The 15,233-nt window shown below is 56.7% G+C and overlaps 1 protein-coding gene across 1 annotated transcript in view; it reads right to left on the bottom strand.

Moving 5' to 3' along the window:
- HS1BP3 (HCLS1 binding protein 3) overlaps positions 1–10,765 on the bottom strand; it is a 33,435-nt gene extending 22,670 nt beyond the window's left edge. Inside the window, exons 1-3 of the mRNA XM_014848028.3 lie at positions 10,609–10,765; positions 4,493–4,658; positions 727–934 (exon numbers count right to left, since the gene is read on the bottom strand). Coding sequence (XP_014703514.3) covers positions 727–934; positions 4,493–4,658; positions 10,609–10,640 — 406 coding nt within the window. The 5' untranslated portion in view covers positions 10,641–10,765. The remainder of the gene's footprint in view (positions 1–726; positions 935–4,492; positions 4,659–10,608) is intronic.
- Between the last annotated feature and the right edge of the window lie 4,468 nt (positions 10,766–15,233).

The raw sequence follows: 15,233 nt of genomic DNA, 5'->3' as shown, positions 1-15,233 counted from the left end.
TGCAAGAATGGGACCCACCTGGGGTGTTCTGAGTGTAGGGGGCCGCGTTGGGGGTAAAATGTTAGCCATCGTTTCTACAGCACTTCCTCTGAGGCAGGCTGTGTTCTCAGCACTTTACATGTGTTGGCTTGCTGAAATCTCACAACCACCTGTCAGTCTATAAAGAGAATGGAGGAGGCTGGGACAGGAACTGCAAGGATTCAAGACCCCATAACTGGGTGGGGGAAGGTGGTTCTGGATCACCGTGGGCTCAGCCTCTGCCTGGAGCTACGCCCACAAGCATCTCTGCTGAGGGTGCAAGCTGAGGGAGGTGTCCCCAGGGGCCAGGTCACCAGCCTGGCTGTGGGGGCCCAGCCTTCTCTGGATATTGCAGGCCCCCAGGCCTGGCTGGCAGAAGGTGAGGAGGGGTGTGTGTGTGTGTATGGGTCGGGGGAGCTCTGGGGATGGGGCTGACCAGGAGGGACACGGGTGGGGTCAGACTATGGAGAAGGTCCCTGTGTGAGCCCCGTCTGGCACCCAGGTGGTCAGTCCTTGAGGGCTGGGCCCCAGTGTCCTTCTGCCCACCACCCCGCCCAAGGATGGAGGTCAGGCCCACCTGCCTCAACAGCCTGGTCGAAGCCACAGGCTGTAGGAGGCAGCTGTGGAGCCACTCCGGCCAAGCCAGGGCAGCGAGGCCTAGTCCTGGGCCAGGGAGACCTCAGGGATTTGGGACAGAGCCTCACGTACCTAAGAATTCTAGCAGCTCTGGGCTGCTGGCCAGCTCGGCATCCTTTGAGACGTGGCGCAGAATCTCGTCGAACACAGCTCTCCTTTCCTGGATGTCAGACTCCCCGACGAAGAGGACCTTCCTGGGGAGCGGGGGCAGGCTGGCCGCTGGATAACGGCTGCTCAGTTTCTGGTAAAACTCTTCGATCTCGCTGTACTTTTTGGAGACCTGGAATGAGAGGAGCACGCGGTTTCCCGAGTGAAGAGCGAGAGCGGAGAGCGCTCCTCTCCCAGCCCAACCAGAGGTCCCAGAGGGCTGGCTGCCCCAGGAAGTTTGCCCCGGGTGGGCCTCCCTCCTGCCCCTCCGCCCAGCTCCTGCCTCAGGCCCATTCCTCCACTCCCTGGTCAATGCCAGGCTCAATTACGAAAGGCTCAGTGGCCCAAAGGGAAGATGCAGTCATGGTGGATCCTGGGCACTGTCACAGGTTGCCACATCTGATACAGGGACCCTGCCTGGCCTGCAGGTGACCATGGCTGCCCCCTCCTTTCTGGGCTTTCAGCACATTAGTGGGGTGACCTTATGGTCCGGCTGGCTGTTAGGTCATCTTCCTGCAATAACAAAAGTCACCTTTTCTCAGCACAGATCTCTGGATCGTTCTCCCGTGAATTAGCAGCAGCTCTGACGACCAGCAGGGACGGTCCTCACAGTGCTCAGGTGGTGAAGACCCAGATATTGCAAATTTGGTTTCCTTCTCAGCCCTGTTGTCAGCCAGGACCCGGGCATGTACTGGGACCTTAGGGAAGCAGGCCAGGGCTCCTGCTGGCTGTTAGAAGGTGGTCCTGGGCCATCTGAGTCACCTTGGGCAGCATTCAGTGTCCTGCAGGGCCTCCTCTCGGCCCCTGCCCAGAACCCCTACTGCAGCCAAGGGTTCACTCCTCACTTCTCAAGCTCTTGCTGTGGTTACTCTGTATTTACCCCAGGAGGCTGCAGGTCTCGCGTGGAGCGAGCAGCCAAACACAGCACAGCCAGTGGTGTCATTGCCGAGGTCTGTACAACCCAATACGTGCACTCAGAGAAGAGTTACCTGCTCTGTGTCACACACCACACCAACAGCCTGGTGTCCGCCCTTGTCTTGGACTCCTCTGTGTTCTCCTATATGCTGGGCCTGTCTCCCCAGCTCCTCTGTGAGAGCACTGAGTGTGAAGACATGGATATTCCCACTTCCACTCGCCGGCCAGGACTGCGCCCACAGCACACCACTAAAATGCTGTCATGGCTGATGGGCTGTGGGGAGTCTGGATACACTGAGACTTGGGAGACCTGGCAATCCCACTGCACAGCTGTGTTGGAGCATGCAGCCCCGGCTAACCAGCGTTATCACCAGAACCCCCAGCCTGTAGGGCTGCAGACGCCAGCAGGTGGCTGGGGCACTGGGGGACTTCAGAACCCCCCACCCCAAGGAGAGTCATTAGGTCAGGGAACTAAGCCTGCAGTTGTCAACACAGTGGCTGGCTCCAGAGCCTTCCTGAGAACAGCCCCACGGAAAGATAAGAGGATCCTTTCACAAAAGTGACACAGGCTCCAAGCCCCAGCGGTCCTGAGAACCGGTGACTCTAGCCAGGCAGGGATTGAGCCCAATCCTGGAGGCCCTGACCCTGGGGGCTGAGCGCCCTCTGCTGGCCTGACTGCTCTACACAGGCCGGTCCCACAGACTCATCAGGACTGGGGTTCTGGGAGCCGATGTCTCCAGGGCACCGAGTGTGGTGAGTTTCAAGTCAGAGGAGCGCCCCCATCTAAGGCCCATGCTCATTAGTGTTCCAAACAAGGTCTTCTCAGGTAGCTACCTACGCAGCAGCAAGGAGAGGAGGCCAAGGGAGAGGCCCTGAGGCAGGGGTGGGAGCTCCTGCTCAGTTGGTGCCTCGTGGGCCCCAAGCCCACCTCACGTCCCTCTGCTCTAAGTCAGTGCACGTGGTGTCTGCTAAACCACAAGCAAATACAGTGCCCCTTCCGGGGGCTGGTTTTACTCTCTGGTTAGAAATTCAATTCATTTTTATATTAAAACATCTATATCCTTTTGAGGAGTAGAATGCAAAATTTTTTAAGCGAAATCATGAAACTTCAAAGAGATTTCAGATCTAATGGGGAGTAGATGTGCTCTCCTTTGCCCTCACAGGGGGTTTAAAATGTGTGAGAAGTACCTGCACGCACGGGCAGCTGTGCATGCACACACTCTCCACAGGGTACGGTGTCATCAGTCAGGAAAAAGCGGCACTATGTAACACGTGGAGGTGTTGAAGATGTCCTCACGCACACCCTCACGTGTAAGGCCGGGCCTTTGCACAGAACTGAGTAAACGGGCCTGGGTGCTCCTCAGCGCTCCCAGAATGCTGCCTCTCCCTCACGTCCAGGGACACTGACCTCAGATACAGTCATGCACCACAGAACGACGTTTTGGTGAACGACAGACCACATATATGATGGTGGTCTCATAAGATTACTAGCATACAGCCTAGGTGTATGGTGTATACCATCTAGGTTTGTGTAAGCATACTCTCTGATGTTCACTCAACGATGGAATCGCCTAACAACACATGTCTCAGAACGTATCCCAGGTGTTAAGCGACGCGTGCCTATCTACCATGGGACTCCTGCTCATTTTACCTTCATTTAAAAACTCTCTCTTCCCTCAGCTCCCGGGACTCCACGACACCCTCTTCTCTTCCCTCGGCCTCATCGGAGGCTCCTGCTTCTCCGTGACTGTCCCTGAGCTGTTGGTGATCCCGGAGTTTCCTCCTCAGCCCCTCACGCCACCTTCCACATCCATTCTCTGGGCAACTTCATCCACTCCCAGACTTTCAACATCAGCCCCCAGCTGAGGCCTCCCGAATCTGCCCCTTAGGCCCGACCCCCGTCCCACACTCCAGCCGCATGTATCCGTCCCCGTGGATCCATCAGGCAGACACTTCACACCTGACATGCCCCCGTTAGACCTGCCCCCGCTGGTGCTCCTTCAGTTTGTGGAAACGATCAGTTAGCACACCTTGGAAATAGTTTCAAGTCTCTCCCTTCCTTCCATATGAATGAGGGCTGGCCTGCTCCCAGCCCTCACAGGGGGACTGCCATATTCCCTCGTGACTGGGCTCCCTGCCCCCTGCCCCGTTCCTTCCAATCCAGCTCCACTCTCCCACCAGACGAGCCAGAGAGGGGCAAAGAGGACCACATCACTCCCCACTTGAAACTCCTCCTTGGCTGCGGGAGAAGTCGGGCTGGCTGCATGCCCTCCGTGCCCTGCTCCCGCCCACCATCACCTCATCTTCTCTTGCTTCACCCAGGACGATACTCGACTCTCACAGGTCCCCACACAACACCCTGTTTCCAGCCTCTGTGCATTTGCTTGGGCTGTGCCGTCTGCCTGGGACACCCTTCTGCTGCTGCTTAAATCCACCTGCTTGTTAAACCACAGCTCGGCCCTCACCTCTTCCGAGCAGCCTTCTGGGACCCTTTCCCTGGGCTGGGTTAGGTGCCCCTTCTCCACACTCCCTCGGCCCCTGTGTGCTCCTGTCATACCTGCATCTGTCTCTTTACGTCTGTCTTCCCATGGAGTGTAGGAATTTGATTCATTCTTGTGTCCTTACCGCTCGACATGTCCAGGCCCTGAGCGAGTGTTGGCTAGAGAAGTGCCCGCTCCCTGATGCCACCCGCCCGCTGGTGGCAGGTGTGACTGCCCACCTGGACCCCTGGGCCCTGCACACCCTCTGGAGCATCCTGGCAGAGCCCCCAGCTCACCAAGAACTGGACGACATCCTCGGGCTTGTGCTTGGCCGACTTGAACGCAGCGAGCCGGGTCACCACCAGGATCTGGTACTCCACGTGGCCCGACATCATCTTGCCCCGCACCTCCTGGTGCTGGGGCACCGTCAGGTCGAGGCCCGTGTGGACATTCTGAACTCGCCTGCCAAAGGGAGAGAAGGCAAAGGAAGCTCAGGTCCAAGTCAGCAGGCTTCTCAAGGGAAACGCAGGCAGGACCTTGGGACAGCTCGGCAGGCCTGGGTGCAAGGCTGCTCCACTGGCCGTCCTCAGTGGTCACTGCTCCAAGCCACCCACTTACCCCTCATCAAGCCTGGCTTCCCAGGCCACAGGCCTGGGCCCTGGCTTTGGGTTGCTCCCAGACGAAGTGTCGCTCCCAGCAAGAAAACAGGTGAGAGCAGAGATGATGAGGGTCATGGAGCATCATGCACAGCTAGGTGTCTTACACAGACTTGGGCATGAGCTCCCGCAGGATTGGAGGGGATGGCATCCTGGGGGCTCCCCGGGTGTGCGTGCACAACGCAGGAACGAAACCCCACCAGGAATCTGGAGAGGTAGACTCATCTCTTCAGCCAGGCAGAGGGCGGCAGAGCTACTACAGCCCCCACCTGGCTTGGGAAAGCGGGAAGGCACTGGATGTGAGGCCCCCACCAGCCCCGGGCCCCAAAAGGCATGAGAAGGCCACTGTGTGAGGCTTAGAGAAGACACTCCACAAGACGTTACAGTTGTTCAAGAGCCTGTAACACAACACAAACATGCCGAACTGTATGCAAACAAGGGATGAAGCATTTTCTCGGAAGGGAGAAAAAAGGTTAAATGTATCCTGGGTAAGGGGCAATGCAGACCCGTGCACACAAACAAACATCACACGAACACTTATGATGGGAAATGGCATCGTCAAGGCCGAGACCTACCCTGTGCTGGGCAGGGCTTTCAGAACAGAAGAAAGGGGATGCCCAGGGCGGGGGGTGGGGTGGGGGGGGTGGGCTTCCGGGGCTAAAACTGTGCCTGTGGCAAGGCCCCTTCTCTCTCTTGACTAATGTCCCAATCCATCGAAGACACCTTGTCCCTCAGAACTTCTTCCACACAGATTCCTCCCGTCTCCACACTAGGCATGTGACAGTCACCAATGTGATGCCACTGTCACCAACTGGGGCATATGCCTTCATATGAAGTGTGTATACACATCCACTGACCATACAAACCTCTGCACACCGAACGCTTCCAGACAGTACACAGAATGCTACGATAAGCACGCATCTCTCAGGAAGGCCCGCGCAAACCTGCCTCCAGGAAGGTGTGATATGAGCCCAAATGTGCCCTTGCAAGATGGAAAACACACCAAACACATCAGCGTTCCGTTCCTTTCGCCAGTAACCAAATGAGCGTTCCTGGCCGTTCCCTGAGTACAGACCGTGCTGCTTCTGGCGGTGCACAGGAGTGCTGCTGTTGAGTTTGGGAGAGCAAAACCAGACTAAAGGTCAAAGGTGAGCGTGTGAGCAGCTGGCAGCACTGCAGCCTGTTCTGAGGACCTTACCTGTCTGAGTCACTCCCGCCTCCTGCAGTCCTACAAAGGGACACTACCACTTAGACTCATTTACAGACAGGGAAATAGGTACAAAAAGGGAGTCACCTGCCCATGGCCTCGGGGGTCAGAGGTGGAGCCAGGGTGCACTCCCTCCAGGGCAGTCGCCCCAGAGCCCAAGCTGTCTCTTCCAGGGCATGAGGAAGGAAGGAGGCAGGAATTAGGATTGTTACAACAACTAAGCATAGAGGGGGGTGCCCCCCCAGAGCCGGAGGGGAAGGGGCCTCTCCACAGAGGAAAGCAGATGGGGGGACCCCTGACTTCCCTGCTGACCAGCAGCTCCTGTGGGCGCAGCTCGCTCTCTCCCTCTCAGTATCCCACCTCTGACAGTCCTTTGACCACCCCAGGACCTGCAAGCCATGATGCCACCACCTTTCCTGTCCCTCCCTGTCCTGTCACACGTCTGCAGCTGAGACGCCCCATTCCATTGCTGGAACCACTGCCTCAGGCCCCCGCTCCCCGCCCTCTCTCCTGAATTCTCCAGTTCTCCACCTCCTTTGCTCCCACGCCAGCAGTGCACGTGACCAGGACACACCGCCAGGTCCCATCTGAAGTTTGTGGCCACAACCTACAACCCTCAAGCTGCAGCAGAGACCTGGCTCCCCTCCCTTGGTCTAGATGGGGGGGGTTCCCAAAGTGTGCTCCCTGGGCACTTGTCAGCAAGGCAAATTCGGGCCACTGAGTCAGAAGCCCTTGGGTGGGACCCACAATCTTCCTTTTGACAAGTCCTCCAGGTGACTCTGATGTACCTGACCCTAATCCACTCATTTTTCCCGGCTCCTCTACGCCCTAGGCAAACTTTTCCTGTAAAGGGCCAGAAACACAGTAAATATTCTAGGCTTTGCAGGCCACATGGCCTCTGTCGACTGCTCAACTTGGCCATTGTGGAAAGCAGCCATGGCCATAGTAAACCTGATTTCTAAAAGCAAGTGGTGGCAGGATTTGGCCCACGGGTACAGTTTGCCCACCTCTGTCCTAGACCAAGCTTTCCAAGCTGGAAAGTGCATCCAAGGGGCCTGGGATCTTGTCAATACGCAGATTCAGATTCACCCGGTCTGGCAAGAGCCTGAGAGTCTGTATTTCTTTCTTTCTTTTTTTTGTGAGGAAGACTCACTCTGAGCTAACATCTTGGCCAATCTTCCTCTATTTCGTATGTGGGCTACCGCCACAGCATGGCTTGCTGAGTATATGTCCGCGCCCAGGATCTGAACCTGCAAACTGGGGCCACTGAAGTGGAGCATGCAAACTTAACCACTATGCCACTGGGCCGGTGGAGAGTCTGCATTTCTAACCAGCTCCCAGGACCACCTGCTGAGTAGCAAGACATGGCATCTAAGTGGCCTCTGTCAGCAAAACCCTAACACGTGTTCATCCCTGACGACCCTGCATTCTATTTCCATGAGAAAAGGGAAGCCATCGAGGACTTCCCAAGCTTCCCCATCACATCCACAATCAGCCTGCATCTGCTCTCCCCACCCCCTCCCCCCACCACTGGGGACACACTGGTTGGCTCCTACCTAAGGGCAACCCCTCTCACCTACTCAAGGACAGTGCTTCTGCAAGTCTCCCCTTTTTTCGGCATCATCAGCTCCCCTCCTTACTGATCATCCTCACTTCTTACAATGGCTGCCCTTTGGCCTGACCGTCCCTTCAGCTACTGCTCCATTTCTCTGCTCTCCTTTCCAGCAAAACTCCTCAAGACAGTGGCCTATACTGACCATCTCTGGTTCCTCTCCTCCTGTTTGATCTCGAATCTGTTCCAACCAATCTTTGTCCTCAACACACAACTGAAGCTGCTCGTGCCCAGGTAATCGGCGACCTCCACACTGTCAAACCCAAAGGTTACTTCTCGCTTCTCCTCTTACGTCAGTGACACTTGGAAGTCACTCTCTGCTCCCTGGGGCTCTGTCTTCATGGCTTCCAGGAAGCCCCCTCTCTCTGGGTTTTCTGCCCTCCCTGGCCACTCCCGCTCAGCTTCCCTGGAGGGTCCCCCCCGTCCTCCCCAGACACACTCCTTAGACCTTTTCTCTCGCTGTGTCCCTATCCAGGTGACCTCATCTGCATCCAAAGCTTTAAATACCATTTATGGGCCAGTGGTCCCCAAATTCCTATCTCTAGTCTGGACCCCCCTCAAGGCCACACTCCTTCTCCCAGCTGTCTACCTAAGCTCTCCACGTGGCTGTCCACAAGAAGCTTAAAATGAACGTCTAGACAGATGCTGACTCCCACCAGCCCCACACCCGCTCCCTTCACAGTCTCCCCATCTCGGAACTCTGCAGCCTCCCTCTCTCAGGAACTCGGGACGAAAGCCTTGCAATCAGTCTTGACTCCTCTTTCTTGTTCTCACATCCCACATCCCATCATCAGCAAACCCTGAAAGCTCATCTTCCAAACAAACCCAGGACCCAAACATTGCTCCTCCCTCCACCACCACCCCTCCGGTCCAAGCCCCCCTCAGCCCGCACGTGGATGACTGCAAGAGCCTCGTAGACGGTCTCTTTGCTGCACCTGCTCCCTACAGCCTGCTCAACACAGCAACAAAGGACCTTCATGAAATCTAAGGCCGGTCCCATGGCTCTGAGAAGGAAACCCAACGCCTTACCATGGCCTGTGAGGCTCGTCCTGACTGTCCCCTGCTCCCAAGCCCACAGCTCTTCACCACGTCACCCAACACTCTCCCCGCTCACTCCACTCCAGCCATGCAGGCCTCCTTGCTGATGCTCAACACCCTCTTGCCCCAGGACATTGGTTCCTGCTGTCCTCTGCCTGGTACACTCTTTCTCAAGAGTTCTCATTCGTGGCTCTCTCCCTCAGGGAGCTTGTCAGGGATCTGCCCAAGTTCCACTCTATCAGAATGATGCTCCTGGACCACACCACATAAAACAGCACTCGCTCCTCCTGTCACTCTATCTCCTCTGCCGTTTTATTTTCCTTAATACTATCTGTCATCGCTGACACACCATATATTTACCTACTGTCCACCTGTCCCCACTAACGCTCCACAAGAGGGACTTGGTTTGGCTCATTGCTGTATCCAGAACCTGGACATACACTGGACACAGTAGGCCCTCGATACAGATCTGCTGGAGGACTTCTGCCTGAATGTACCTGGTGATGAGAGGGGAGGCTGGGCTGGGAAGCTGAGTTGGGGCCCGACTGAGAAGAGCCTGCATGGAGGCTGGTCTATGGTTGTTGGACTTACCCTGCAGACGGCTCCTCGGGTTTGGTGGTGCCTGCCAGCAAGAAGGAGCGAGCACCACTCCCGTCTGTGAACAAGCCCTGCCCAGGCTGGAGCAGTCAGGGAAGCCATGCACCTTCCCACGCACACAGCACCAAACCGACCCCCTCACGGGCCTGCGTGTGGCTGGGAGAGCTGTATGCTGCTGGCCCTGCTCCAATCTCAAACCTCCTTTTTGCAGAAAAGGAAACCGAGGCTCAGAGAGAGGAAGTGACTTATGTGGCAGTAGGGAAACCTCTTCTGCCAATGAAGATATGACCTGCAGCCTCACTGTGTCAAGCCGAGGAGATCAAGCAGGGTCTGACATCAGAGTTTACTTAAAGAATCATATTTTTCTAGACCTGAAGTCACAGGGGAGTTCAGATTACAGCTGGAAAAATCACAGTTGGGCTGGGTAAGACAGTCGTTTATGTAATAAATTGGCGTCTAAGCCCAAGATTCTGTGTAGGGGGGATGAGCAGAGTGTAAGAAAATTCTTGCACTGGGTCACTTTACAGATACTAAAAAGGGGGAAAGGAGTAAAACCATGTCCATCCCAGCCTTTCCAGGAACCATCCTGCACTGGGCCCTCCAGGCCTGGATCAGGGGCAACCCACCCTGCAGCCTCTGCCTCCCAGGCCTTAGCTATAACCTGCACTTCTGAGCCACCTCCTGGAGCAGCTGCCACCTCTCTGCTCCCCTTCACCTGGCTCACACCCACTCTTCCTACAGCACATGGCCTCACTGACGCCCTCCCAGAAGCCAGGGTTACACCTCTGCCCTGTGTTCCCATGGCAACCTGTCCCCTCCGGCATCTGTCCCCGGCAGGGCAGGTCTGCGTTCGTTCATCCCCATCTGCCCCTGCAGGGCCAGGCCTTGTCTGATTCACCCCGGTCCCCAGTGCCGACCACTGGGCCTGGCACACGTCGAGTACCGAAAGGATGTATATTTTTGGGGGGGGGTCAAAAGAAATGAACGCAGGTCGGCAGGGAAGGGGAGAGGAGAGTCCCCTCTCCGCTGGCCTGCGCAGGACCGGCCAGTCCAGGCTTTCCACTGGGTCTTGGGTGAGTTCGTTACCCTCTAGGGGCCTCAGTTTCCCCATCTGTAAAACGGGGACACTCGATGCTGCCCCCCCCCCCCGCCCCCCCGTGCAGGGCGGTGGAGGGGCTGGGTCTAGGGAAACCGCCGCGCCCGGGAGGCCAGCCGCCTCCGCCTGCTCCTCCGCCTCGGGCGCCTTAACCCGGACTTCTCGTCGCCGGAGCCGCGGCGCGGGGCGCGGGGGGTCTGGCTCACCTGGAGGTGACGAGCACCGCCGGGGACGGCATGACGACGGCGGCTCCGGGCTGGGCGCGAGGTCACGGGACCCGCAGGCGCCGGCGTCGCGGCGTCCCCGCCCCGCGCGCACGGCCCGCCCCCTAGTGGCCACTGGGCTCGGCCCAGAGGCGGCCGTGGATTTCCAGGCTTTTCTGGAACTCAAGGAGGTGGGGACGGTGCGCGGACTCGGCGCCTCTGGAGGGCGGAGCGGGCTGAGCTGCAGCTCCGCTCACCCGCACCCGGGTCCCCGCGCGCCCGGCCGCGTGTCCTGGGCCGACTGGGCGGCCGGGAGGCGCGCAAGGAAGGGAGGCGTTCGTGGCGGTGACCGGAAGTCCTGGCTTGTGCCTGCTGCCCCGGCCTTCTTAGTGACTGCGCACGTTTGACTCTTAGGAGTGCCCGGAGCGCCCCGGTTCACACAATGCATTATTTGGTCCCGCTGTCTTGGAGAGAGTGTTGGGGAAGCAGAGCAGCCAGGGACGGCCCCAGGGATGCTCGGAGAGATGTTAGGGGGGCCAAGTGAGGTAACATATAACCCAGCAAACAAGAGCAACGAGACCCCTTTGTAGGGGCTAACCGGTCCTTCCCAACAAAAGCTGAAAAAGCCGTCTTTCCTCTCCCCTGCTAAAGAGATGATATTCTGACTCTTGTTAAAACGGTGAGGAAGACTGTATCTGAGACTATTGCCAGCTCTGAATACAGCGAAGACAAGTGGGGTGGAGAGCCAAGGGGCAGGGTGGAGGGCAGTGAGGGGAAATACCAGAGGGACAGCGAGGCTGGGGGGATTCTTGCTGAAGACAGGCCAGGGCCTAGACGTCAAAGTCAGGGGGTGACGAACTTGATCAGGTATCTGGGGTGGGGATTCTCTCTAAACTAATGGGGGACGTGGGGTGTCAAGGTCAAGGCCTGGTGAAGAGGGCTCAGAGGGGCCTAAAGTTTGGTCAAGGAGAGAGTTTGTTACCCCAAAGCTCACCTCTCAAAGAGCTGGTAACACCCCCCCTCCTTCCCGTGTGCAGACCCTTCTCCAGGTGCCCACCTGCTCCTTTCTTCCCTTCCTGAGGACACCCCCTCCCCAGCTGCTCCTACCCTCTGGGAAGCGGAGGGAGGCTTCTGCTTGAATGCATTTTCCCAGAGAACCAACTGCTCCCCCCCACCCCCCGGACTCTGATGAATGAACTGTCCACCTCTTTGAGGCCACCTGTAAACCACTTAGCCCAAGGCCTGGCACATGTGACAGTCAGTCAGCAGAGCATTTGTGCTGCTCTCATGTTTATCAGCTGAAAGACAGGGCCCGCTGCTTGGCTTCTGCTGCTGGTTGGACTCCATCACAAAACTCCTCTCCTCTCTCTCTCAGCCTTTTTACTCATTCATTCACTCATTCATTCAGTCGGTAATGTCTGAATTACTGAGCTGGGGCTCTGTTCCCGGCCCTGTGGAGGCTCTGGAGCTCTCGCTCAACAGAGAACTCCAGCCCTGCACTCTCAGGGTGTGCCCATGGACATGCTGCCTCTGGCTTCCCCTTTCCTGGCCCCTCTTCAAGGTTCTGGCTCCTTTCTGCTGTCTGCTCACTCTCTAGGCCTCACCTGGCTCCAGTGGCTACTTTTGGGTCCACAGCCAGGACTAGGGCAATGGAGTCCAGGGGCCAGTTTTCCTCATAGGGGGGCGTAGAGGTAGAGGCATGCAGAAGGTCCTCTCCTGGTGGACTCACCTCTCCATGGGATGAGAAACAGAGGCCATGTCACCTGCCAAAGTGTCCCTGAAAAGAAAAGCTGAGTCTGGAAACAGGGCTGGGAGAAAAGCACAACCCCTGCCCCTGTTCTGTGCTCTCTCCGTGAGAGCCCCAGTGACGAGACGGCAGAAACTGGGGCTTGGTAGTACCAGAGTGCTTGACGGGGTAATGTCCGTCATGTTTCCTTGAGGAGGGACAGAATACTGTCCCTATGAAGCTTGACTTACCGGCCACCACCACCACCACCATCATCATGACCAACATCGTTATTACATGCATTTGAGTCAGATTTTCATGAAGGAGTTCTACAGTAAAAAATTTTGAAACATGAATCACTTTCCCAATGTGTCTCTTGAATAAATACATACATTCATATGCTTTATTGGGTTTGTTTCAAATCTGTAGCTGAGAGGAGCCATAATGAATGGAAGGATGAGCGAATGAATGAAAGTTCTGCAGGGAAACCCATCCTGCTGTCTGCTCGGCCTGCCCACCTGCCCATCTGTCTGTAGGGCAGGGCTGATGGTAGCAAAGCGTCCCCATGTCTTGTTTGGATTGACATGCCTCCCATCAGAGGAAGGTGGAAAGGGCGTGGCCCTCAGCACTCCGGAGTCGGGTGCAGTGCGGCTCCTGGGAAGGGCTGGGTGGCGGAGCAGCCACCATCGCACTGACGTTTCTCAACCATACACGAGGCGCTGGGCACTGAGAATACACAGTGAATAAGGCACAGTCGATGCCATCAAGGAGCCTCTTTGCACTTGTACTTGGGGTGGGCTGGGGTGGGGATCAGAGAAGGCTTTCTAAGGGAGCCAAAGTCCAGGGTAAACCTGATAAGAAGGAATAGAACAGAGTAGACAGAATATCACGCATAGAGCCCTAGAGACAAGAAGGAACATAGAATTCAGGGAACGAGGGATGAAGAGAGGTCAAGGGGAAGGGACAGGGAGGGGGCAGGGTGTGGAGAGCCGTGTCCACCGAGCTGAGGGCTTCATGCTGACCCTGAGCCCAACTCGAGGCCGTCGCAGGGGCGTGAGCATAGGAGTCACCTGCCCAGCTATGCTGTGCACAGCAGTTTGGAACATATGGTGTTGAAGTGAGAAGATGAGCAGAACTGCAGAACAATTCGGACCGGAGATGATGGTGGCATGAACTAGGGTGATGGCCCCCCAGGTGGAGAACAGGGCGCAGGTGAGAGAGATTTAGGAGGTGGAGTTGGCCAAGGCTCGAGAACAGAGTGAATGTGGGCAGGAGGAGTTAGGACACTGCTAAGCTTTGGCTCCTGTGAGTGGCTGGTGGTACCATTCTCTGGGGCGGGACACCTGGAGAAGGGACACATTTCTGGTGGGATGATGAGTTCCGTTTTGGACACGTGGTGTTTGAGGGCCAGGGGACGTTGAGGTGACTGGATCTGTGGCTCTGAATCTCAGGAGGCTGGCCTGGGCTGGAGACTCTGATGTGGGGGTCACAGGCAGGAAGCTGCGGGAGCTGAGAGTGGGGCTGAGCCTGCCTATGGGAGCCTGTGGAGAAGACAGCCCAGCAGGGTCTAGGGAGGCACTTAAGTTTCAGGGGCGAGCAGAGGTGGAGGGCTGCAGAGAAGGGGGCTACCCGCCATGGCTGGAGCTGGCAGCATGCCTGTAACGAATGCCTTGTAGGCAAATGAGTCACCCTGGCTCTGAGGTTCCCAAGTGCACACCACAGGGGGACTTGGCACACCAGGTGCTTGCCAAGAATACGACAGGTTCCCCATGAAAAGGTGACCCCATCCCGGACAGCAATCCCATTTTCTGCTTCTGTGGGTCCTGCGTGCCCCTGTGTGGCTCCAGTGGATAATTGTATACAATGCATGGAATGTGGGATCTAAATCTGATATTTTCTGCTTCCTGCCTGACTCAAGGAGCCCCCTCCATGGCTGAAGCTGCAGTAACGCAAACCACATTGCAGTGGGTCTTATATTCCCCTCTTCCCACTGCCCTGGGAGGAAAGTTCCAGGCCTGAGTCTCCCCCGGGGGAAGTCGCTGGGCCTCAGAGGCAAGGCGGCCCGTTGGAGACACTGCAGTCTGCAGGGAGTCTGCTCGGAGTTTTGCCTGCGCCGTGCTGACCTTGTCTTCTTTCTGGCAGGGCGGGTCTTCTGGGGACCTGTTGATTTGTCTCTGTGCCCTAAAGTGATGCTTCAGTGCTCCAGGAGTCTGGTGCCCCAAGTGGAGAAGGGCCACCACCTCACTTGTCACTCAGCAAACACTCTTGGGCACAGCTCAGGGCCTGTGAGCTCGCCAGGCCCTGGGGGATGCAGAAGACACAGGCTTCCCTGGTGGGGCTCACACAGACCACTTGGGGACAGTTGGAGATGTCAACATGGATGCAGGCCCAGGGGGCACTGGGAAGGGCACATAACTAACTCAGCCTGGGGTTGGGGCATCCAGGAATTCTTCCAGGAGGAGGCAGTGCCAGACCCAGGTCATGAAGAAGTGGATTAGTTATCTCTTTGAGCCTTGATTTTCTCATTGGTGAAATGGGCATAACAGAAAGCTTTAATTTATAGCACTGCTGTGAATTAAAGAGATAAAATGTGATGGAAATGAGATGAAACGTATGGCAGGCACTGTAGATAAGCACCCCAAAAGCCACTTACAACCCTCTTCCTCTTTGCCTTTTACTACCACTGAGGCTGGAAAGGCAAAACACTCATGCTCCCAGACTCCCTTGCAGGTAGAAGGGGCCACGTGACGTGATTCTGGCTGCATATACAGAAGTCTCTGTGGAGGGTTTACCTCGCTAAGTGAAAATTCTTTGCTCCTTTCCTGTCTTCTGCCTAGAAAGGAGATAGAATACTGAGAGGCAGCAGCCATCTTGTGACTATGAGGTACAAACGTGAATTTGG

The sequence above is a fragment of the Equus asinus genome, chromosome 6, assembly GCF_041296235.1.
Source record: "Equus asinus isolate D_3611 breed Donkey chromosome 6, EquAss-T2T_v2, whole genome shotgun sequence".
Taxonomy (NCBI): Eukaryota; Metazoa; Chordata; class Mammalia; order Perissodactyla; family Equidae; genus Equus; species Equus asinus.
This window is presented reverse-complemented; position numbering and strand designations above follow the sequence as displayed.